A 9,404-nucleotide genomic window follows, 5' to 3' on the forward strand; every position below is an offset into this window, starting at 1 on the left:
CCTTTTCCTGTGGCTCAGTGTCAGTCATCTGAGACTCAACAGGTGCTTTTCCTGTGTTTTTCCTGATTCTGCACGTAGCTTTTTCTTGCCATTAGGATGCATTAGATCATTATGGATTCTAATTTTAATTTACAAGAATTATAATACTCTCACATTACAGATAATATATGTCTATTCTAGTTTTGCTAATCCTTTCAAATATAATCTCATCAGATCCTCTTCATGCAACTCACTTCTTTATATGCATCTCAGTTTTATTTCCTTATTAGTATTATTAATATTTGTTAGAGCATAGCTAGAATGACAAGTTTTTAGCAACTTATGTAATCTATGAATCATTGCTCCCACATGGAAATCCCCCCTTCACCCATCCTTTTTCTGACCTGTTTTGGAAAAGGTATTTACCAACCTGGAAGCACATTGTTCAGTGTCATTCATTCCATTGCCTAGTGAAGATGGATACTATTTACCAAACCAAGGAGGAACTCAGAGTCCAGTAGGAAGGAACAAATGTAAATGAATGATTGCAGTACACTGTGCCAGTGGCAGAAATAGCCAGGGTGCTTGCCATCTAAGAATAGAGTCTCATTATCCTTTACTAAAATTGTAAATCCAAAGAGTGAATTTTAAAGTGTTGTGCCCTTGTGGTCACCTGCCTGCCTCTGTTCTGCCCAGGGGCTCTTTCCTTTTTCCCTGATGCTTCCTTGGGCACCACTGCAGGGTTACTCACTTCCTTCTTCTGCCTCATGAAACCTGTCTGTTTTTACCACATTGTTACCTGCTTGGTTAGGTGCCTTGTCTATCTTCTTGTACTGTATGTATCTCATGAGTCCTGCCAAGATAAGCACTGGCTGGTAGCGAATTCCACAGAAACAAATACTTTTAAAGTTACACTGATTTTTGGTTACCGATGTTTACATTTTTAAGTTATATAACCTTGGGTTAATTCCTTAAAGGACTGGAGACTACTCAGCTTCTCATTTGTAAAATGAAGCTGCTACTTAACTTCATTGGACTCTTAGCCCCAAACAGACCTAGAACAGAGTGCAGGAGTAGAAAACAGATAAAATATGGTTTACAAATATTGGTTGTACCAGAATATTTGCTTTTAAGAAGTATTTCTGGCCATTCGTAGTGACAGACAATTTTAGTCCCAGCACTTGGGAGGGAGAGATGGACAGCAGTTGTCTATAAGGCTAGCTTGATTTACATGGTGAATTCCAGGCAAGCCAGGGGTACATAAGGAAACTCTGTCTCAAAAATAAAATAAAATAAAAAAGGTTAGCATTTCCTATTTAGACAGTCCGGAACACTGGATTTTTTTTTTTTTAAGTATGTATGTTAAAGTGCATGTGTTTTTGGCATCTAAACAGTATTGAAAACATCTTAGTGACTCGTTTCTTTCTTGTTTACATCGAGGGAAGCTTTTTGGATCCTCAAACCTCCACCTGGCTTCAGAGAGATTTGCTTGTTTTTGAAAAGAACCATTTGTTCATTGCATAATGCACATAAAAATTGAACTTTGTATACGGTCTTCAAGTCTTGAAATAAGGGAAAAAAAGTGTAAGATATCAAACTCTATGACATGAGTATTGCTCACAGTGTGTGTGTCATCTAGAAGGATCTTGGTGGGGGAAAAAAAAAGACAGATTTTTGGGAAACTGAGTAAAAATTAACTAAAGAGATCCAGGAAGCATTTCAGTGAAGCAGAATGACTGGAAGTACAGTTTAAAAAGTACAGAAGTGTGTCTAGCTGACCCCATTTTTCCATTTATGTCATGTTAAGGCACCTGGTATTTTCCCTTAGAACTCTTGTCTCTGCATTCTTAGTCTTTTTTTTTTTTTTTTTTTTTTTTTTTGGTCTAAAATCTACTTTCAGGTCTCTGGTAAAACCCTGAGACCCTGAGGGTTTTGTCTGTGCCTAGACAACTCAGCTTTGCCATTTCATGTGATTGCTTTATAATAAACACAGTTCTAGAAATTTGAGTAAAAACTTTATCATTTAAATGGAATATTTTCCATAATTTGATTGTATTTATGTCTGAAAGATCTTTTTTGATAGCTGTAGTCATGTATTAATATATTGCAGTGATTTTTTTCAGCTATCCTAAAGAATAACTTTATATAAAACTTCTAATATGACTTTTTTTTTTAACTCCTTAAAGTTAGGTTTGGCATAGTTTATTTGTATTTGAGTCACATGAAAATAGGCTGTTATAGTTTGAGGGAGTTAGGTTTTCATGCAGTAAAATACTGATGAGGATGGACTTGAACCCAAAATGTAGTGAAATGGTGTGATGAGAGCAGTGGTCAGAAAGGGATGGAGGCTGATGATGAGAGCAGAGAAGAGTAAGACTTTTGAGGAAAAGCAAAGTATACACAGAGCTGTCTAACCGGGGCTCCCAGGGATGACTTCTCACCGTGGGGTGGGTGTCAGGCTGCTCTTACAGAGTAATTTAACTTGGAATATGAGTTCTCTGGTCCCAGTTCTACATCTGTGGTAGAAAACTAAGAATTAGGACCAAATTTATGAACCAGCTAGCTGCTCTCACCCAGGCATGAGAGCTGGAGAACTTGGCACGTCTGTGAATTTAATTGATTCAAACTTAGTTGATAAGTACTGTGTGTTTACAGATAGTCCTGCCAGCGCTAATTACATATTTTAAAAAATAAAGTCAGTATCATTTTTACCATAAAATATATTTAGTGACTTGATCTTCTTTGTACCTTGCTTGGTCTTTTCAAGTTCTGCTTCCATTCCATATTTTTCTCGCCTTTGCCATGTTTTGGCGTGGGTAGCATGCTAAGCAGGGTGGCCACACAGCACATCTATGAGCACAGTGGCTGCCATGGCTAGGTTCCTAGGAGGCTTATACACTTGGCCAGTTCCCAACAAGTAAGAAATCTGCTGCCTTGGCTCCTTGGGAGGTTTACTGGTAACCAGTAGTGAAACACTCATTGCTAGTCATTCATCAAAAAGTGAGTGTGCTTCTCTGTTCTGTCCACAATGGGGTAAGAGACTCAGTGTGCTACATTTTCAAGGTTGTATTGACAGTCAGCCCTAGAGCTGCCTTCTGCAGCCCAGTGACAGTTTTCAACCCAGTGTTTTATTCACTAGGCCTGCTGACCTGCTCACTGTGAATTCCTCGTGTGAATCCTTAGAAGAAAATTAAGTTACATCAGATGGAGTCAGTGTGGTCCTTTGTCAGTGGTCCTGATGGGTGACTTTGCCCCACCTCCCTTCCATAACACTTAGAACATTTACAGATACATCGGATTGTCACAGCTAGCATCTGCAGGGTATGGTGTTGCTAAGCACCCCACAATTTGTAGGACAGCTATCCACACAAAGAAGATTGTAGTGCCATGTCCAAAGTGCCGGGCAATGGCCTCCAAGCCAGGGTGTGGCTTAGTGACAGAGCGCTTGCCTAGCACCACCCCCTTAGGACAAACCTGGATGTGTTTCCAGGAATGAACTTACTAGAGGTCTACCATCAAAATGAATCCAGGTCAAGCCATGAGGGTAGGGTAGATGGAGCTGTGTTGATGAGGTTGGTTTCCTTCCTCTGTGCTGACACTCGTCAGTAGAGGTGGTGAAGTAACCCTTTCTCCTAAGCTCTTTAGAGTATGTTCCCATTCCAAGAGCTAAGGTGGTGGGTCTTGTGTGCTGCTCCTTCCCGACAAATCTCCACTGTAAGCCATACATTATGTATGCCCAAGGATCCCAGAATGTTTAGGCACCTGCTTTGTTTAGTGTGTGTACTGGGCAATGTTGTTTGTTGTTTTTCAGTAAAGACTGTTAAAAATTATAAAGCAGGTAATATTTCCCAAGCTTTCTCACATTCAAACTGTCCTGGGAAGACCATAGTTTCCCATTGTTTGTGTGTGGTGTACCACAGATGACTGTCTTTGATTAACACTATAGATGAACTGTATTATTCTATAGTCAGGGAACAAATAACCTTTGATTAAAAAGAAAGAAAAAGTAGGCTTTATTATTATTATTAGTTCTTGGTTGGCAACAAAGCTGAGATGTAAGGTGTAGCGCTCTAGGAGAGCCCTGCTTTGTTGTCTTTTGACTGCATTGTGTTACCAGCTTCATAGTAAAGTTTCCTGAGTATGTTACTCTGTAAGTGGAGGTAAGTGTTCTTTCGTTTTGCTTTTGGCAATTGTAAAGTGATGGTTAGTATATTATGAGTGAGGTAGGGAAGAGAAAAGCCAGGCATTGCCTCAGGCATCTCAGCGACCTAGACCTCTCAGACCAGCCAGGACGGTGTAACTATGTGGGAAGACTAGTGTAGGGAGAGACCCTGATACCTATACCAAAGTGGTCAAGGGTACGTAGAAGGGTGGGATAAAGACTGAGGAGGAGCCGGCCTCACTTTCTCTCTCGGGGTTTAGCCAGCTCTTGGAAGCATCTGAGATCTTGGCGACTTGGAGTGCCTTTATAATATACCATCAATAATCATATCTGGTGTACAGTTTGTGTTCCTTATCAGACTGGAGCATTCTCTGACCCTTCCCATACAGTTAGTTGCAGAGCATCAAGGAAGGTTTCTTGTCTCAGAGCTCAGCTTTGCTCCATAGGACAGCACTCTTAAGTTTGTTCTCCCAGCAGCTAGGTTGTGTCTTACCCACCAAACCTCCCTGTAATTGAACACATCTTGTGACTATAGTTTTTACCAGGGGAGTCTTTTTTATGCCTAGTGCAAGTTATGGACCTGATGACTATGTTTTCAATTAGAATGTTTTACCCTAGGGATTGCTGGTCCTGGGGGTATAGTATAGTTGATAGAGTGCTTGCCTAGCATTCAGGAAGCCCTGGGCTTGAGTTCCAGCATCATGTAAACCTGGAATTCACCTGTACATTCAGAACTCCAGAGGTTGAGGCAAGAGGATCAGTTACCTATATAGGGAGTTCAAGGCCAGCCTAAGAAACATGAGACCTTGTCTCAAGGTGGTGGCTTGGGGGGAGGGGGGGGGCTCTTGGGGTTTGGAATGTAGTGATACAGTGCTCACCTAGCTCACAAGAGGTCCAGTAACACAAGGTGGGATGACGGAAAGTCCAGACTGTTCTTTGAGATGTGTTATTTCTCTGCCCTGCCCATCATCCCTGATAGACAGGCCAGTGGCACTCCTGCTTTCTTCCTTGTGTCTTTTTAATTGTGGGCCTCATAGGATCCTAGGTTTCCCCTGTAAATATTTGACCCTTAAAAAAGAATCAATAGTCTACACAAAGTAGACTATTGGTTACACAAAGTAAACCAAGAGAACTCTCTCTCTCTCTCTCTCTCTCTCTCTCTCTCTCTCTCTCTCTCTCTCTCTCTCTCTCTCTCTCTCTCTCTCTCTCTCTGTGTGTGTGTGTGTGTGTGTGTGTGTAATTTTTTTCATATGTATCCCTCAGTGTCTGGTTTCAAGTTACAAAAAAAACAAGCTCTATAAACAAGGGCAACTTTTTTCTCTTTGGGTGTCTTCTTGCCACGTTGCCATGGTTCTTCCCCATTCACCAGTGGTTTACTAGCTAGGATTCAGGCAAGCATTGCTAGTGCTAATAGTAAGAAATATCCCTGTCTGTTCTCTATATGCTAAGTGCAGACTCTTCCTCCTGCCTGCGTCATGGGGTTGTTGTCAGGGTCAAATGAAATAATTAACTGTGCAGTGCCTTGTTGGTTGTCATCACAATGCAAATAATATGCAGCTGTAAGTAGGATAAGGCTTAGTAAATAATGCCATTTGTGAAGTAAAATTAAGTTTGAGGAAGCTGCTCCACCTCCCCCCCTTGTTTTGTTTACCTGGTGTAAAGTGCTCTTTCTTCAGTCAGTTCAGAGATGAGATTCTTTGCCTTTGTCTGTCTTTCATAAGTAAGGCTAGTACCATGAAAAGCTGCATTTGCTGAAATCTAGTAGAAGCTGACATAGGTCAGTTATAGGGTGAAGCCAAATTGGAAAAGAAAATTCTGAATTTTTCAAAGAGCATAGACGGCCTGATCATTGTCACTGCTGATTACTGATCAGTTCTGTAGAAAGAGCTATTTTTGCTTTTCAAAGGCTGTAGTTGGTTATTCAATTCATTCTTATTTCCAATAAAATAATTATTCTAAGGAGGACTTCCCCAGGCCCAAATGTTACAGATGGATTCTGAACAGTAAACTTCAGTTTAAGCCACAGTTGATATAAACACGTCTTTTCCTTGTTAGTGACTTCTGTTTGACACTCCATAAACAGCTCAGAGAACCGTAGGACTGACTCCAGGGCTTCAACTCTGACTATTGGAGCTGGAAAGGAGTATAGAGCAGAGCCGGCAGGCAGACACTGGGACTTGCTCCACCAAGAAGTGCCCAGCCCCTGTTTGCTGCTCTTCAGGGAAGATGTCCATTCCAGATTCAGAAGTCCAGTCATTATCTGCTTCTGCCTCTGAAATGCATTACAGTTTAATAGTGAGGAGAACATCGCTCTCTTTTACTATTGGCTTATGTTTGTTCTTCATACAATGACTTTCTTCGTTTAATGGACTCAGAAATGAGCTCCTGTAGTGAATTTTTTTTTCTAATGGTGTACAGGTAGCTGGTGCTGGCTTGTTTCTAGAACATTGAATCCTGCAGCCGGATTATTGATTTGCACACCTGTAGTAGTCAGGAGGCCCTCCATCAGCCTGAGAAAGCTTCCTCTTCCTCACTTGAAGTCTCTGAGCTCGCAAACCAAATCCTAACCCAGTTTGTCTTGCTAGGGCGACCCATAAACGCTCAGTAAAGAAAGAATAATTCCTCTCCCGCTTAACCGCTAAAGAACAGCATATGTTTCTAACGTCAGCTTTTTATTTTTTTTTTTATCTTTCATTTTTTGTTGGTAAATCTCCCAGACAACAACAGTTCTGTAGAGAGTTTAAATATGAAGGAATGGCAGGACGGGCTAAGGGCACTTCTACCCAACATTAACATCAACTTTGGTGGACTGCCCAATTCTTCTTCCCCCTCCAACGCCAACCACAGTGCACCAACGTCCAACACTGCCACCACCGACAGCGTGAGTTGGGACAGCCCTGGCAGCTGGACAGACCCAGCCATCATCACAGGTAACTTTCTCGTTCCCTTGAGCTCCACCCACAGCCATCAGTGTGTTTTTGGTTTTGGTTTTTTAGCACAAATTAAATCAAAACAGGGGTCTTTCCGGCATAAGTTCCTTTTCACAAAGCCTGATTCATCCTTAGGGTCATGATGAACCTGTCAGTCTAGCTGTGTGTTTCGGTTGCTCCTTTTGGTGTAAGTAGGTGTCACCTACAGTCTGGCAGCATGCGTGCATTTGGTAGGCCTCAAAGTACAAAACGGTCTAACTGAGCCATCCTAGGAGAAACATACTCCACTCTTTATAAAGCTCTCTATATAAGGCTGTCCGTGTACGGATCCCTGCTGGAGAAGAGCAGGCGCAATGGGGAAACATGTCATTTACTTCTGGGGGTCCTGGGGTTCTTTGGGGGGGAGATTGTTTGTTTTGGGGGATTTGGGATTTTGCTTTTCACTGTTCCGCCTCTGAAAGTGAAGGAGTAGGTTTATAGTTGAAGAGGAGCGTTTGTGTAACAGTAAATCTTGGTCATTGCTGGAGGGGAGGCGGGGGGCTAAAAAGAACATTTTTAAAAGGTTTCATTTGGCAGTCTAAAATTGTAATCTCTTATTTCTTGGGTAAACTACTCACTCTTTATAAAGTTTATCTGAGTAACTTGGTGCTCTTTCCTTACAAACTCACCATTTTCTTTTTGTCTCCTGTTTCCTTTGTAGGTATTCCAGCATCTTCAGGGAACAGTTTAGACTCTATTCAAGATGACAATCCTCCACACTGGCTCAAATCCCTTCAGGCCCTCACAGAGATGGACGGCCCCAGCGCTGCCCCGTCACAGACCCACCACAGCGCCCCCTTCAGCACACAGATCCCTCTGCACAGAGCCAGTTGGAACCCTTACCCACCTCCTTCAAATCCTTCCAGCTTCCACTCCCCACCCCCAGGCTTCCAGACAGCCTTCAGACCCCCCAGCAAAACCCCCACAGATCTGCTACAGAGTTCAACACTGGACCGCCACTAAGCAAAGAGGGAGTTCCGAAGGGCAGGGTCTACCCACCTGTTTTCTTCCTCTCAGCCCCCTCACAGCTCCCGTCTCATCTCTTACGTTCTGAAGAATCCAGTTCCTGGTGGTTTTTTTTCTCCCTACCCCCAGATGCAATGCGGTCACAGCGTCTTTACCATCTTTTCTTTCATTGTAAAAGTTTCGGTTGATCCAGCATTTGAGTGAGTGACACTGTTGAATGTTTCTGGGGGGAAAATGCCTTTTTAAGCAGAGGAAAAAGAAAATCAAAAGGCAGTCTCAACACTTAGAAAATTACTGTTTGTCTGTCGCTCATAATAATGACATAGTCTGCTTAGCAGAAAGTGACGATTAATCTATAGGAAAGGTCAAGTAAAGGCATTATCAAGTGCAGACTGAAAACCAGGCTGATCTGAATGAGATTGCAAATGCATGGGGGAAAGCAGTGGTCCTGGCATCCGTCTTGCATTCAGCTTCTCACTATTGCAGGAAAAATGCTTTTAACTTGAAGTTCTCTATTGAATTGATGGGGAGGCCTCAATTGTGTCGTTAAGCACAGGGATTTATTGGAAGTTGATGGCAAGATAAACTATCTGTATGTAGTATCTGGCCTACTGCTAAAGAGTTTATAAGGAGGGAGAAGTAATTTTTTAAGGAGAAAAAATTTTGGCTTTAGATTTAAATTCAGATGTTTTAAAGGAAAAAAGTATTCACAGATTTAATACCTATCCATAATATAAGAGCTGAATTAAAGTGATTTCCTCAGTCTTTCTCCTCTGTCAGAATCTTTTTTTCTTTGACCCTAACTAAGTTCACCTGGCAGGGCACTCTGAGCCATCACTGCTCTGGGGCCATCTGATCACCAACAGGAGCAAATCTCTGACCTCCTTGCCTGCAGCTTTTACTTAACCCTGTAGTTTCTGGACGTTTGTGCAGTATTGAAAAGACAGGAGAAAAGAAACAAACCTGGTTATAACCTGATGCTAAAACTAAAAACAAGGAAATGTACCTCTTTCTTCAGAATTAAAACTAAAATCTTAAATAAAACAGAAAACTTGATGGTGACCATTGGGTGATTCTTGTTTTGTTTTTCCAGTTTGTTACTTGTAATTTTGAAATACTTTGTGATACAGTGTCATTTGAGTTCTCACTAGATTTTACATCTGCAGCTATAGAGGATGGCCTTAAAGGAAACAGAAAACAAAGTGAAAGTTCTTTTTGTCAGTCACCACTAGTTTTAAAGATCAGTCTTGTTGTCCGCAAGAGCCAGCGTCTTCCAGTGGTTTTCGTTAGCTGAGACCTCTACCAGGCTGTCAAAAATGCAAGCAGAC

At 41.7% G+C, this 9,404-nt stretch overlaps 1 protein-coding gene across 6 annotated transcripts in view; it reads left to right on the forward strand.

The window, feature by feature from the left end:
- Positions 1-9,138, forward strand: part of Cnot4 (CCR4-NOT transcription complex subunit 4) — a 104,241-nt gene extending 95,103 nt beyond the window's left edge. For 4 of the 6 annotated variants that reach the window (XM_027391447.2, XM_027391450.2, XM_027391449.2 and 1 more), the window contains 2 exons: positions 6,859-7,071; positions 7,772-9,138. In XM_027391447.2, the coding sequence (XP_027247248.1) occupies positions 6,859-7,071; positions 7,772-8,073 (515 nt within the window). In that variant the 3' untranslated portion in view covers positions 8,074-9,138. The remainder of the gene's footprint in view (positions 1-6,858; positions 7,072-7,771) is intronic. The other 2 variants (XM_027391451.2, XM_027391452.2) reach the window with 1 other exon arrangement.
- The last annotated feature ends 266 nt before the right edge of the window (positions 9,139-9,404 follow it).

The sequence above is a fragment of the Cricetulus griseus genome, assembly GCF_003668045.3.
Source record: "Cricetulus griseus strain 17A/GY chromosome 1 unlocalized genomic scaffold, alternate assembly CriGri-PICRH-1.0 chr1_0, whole genome shotgun sequence".
Classification (NCBI taxonomy): Eukaryota; Metazoa; Chordata; class Mammalia; order Rodentia; family Cricetidae; genus Cricetulus; species Cricetulus griseus.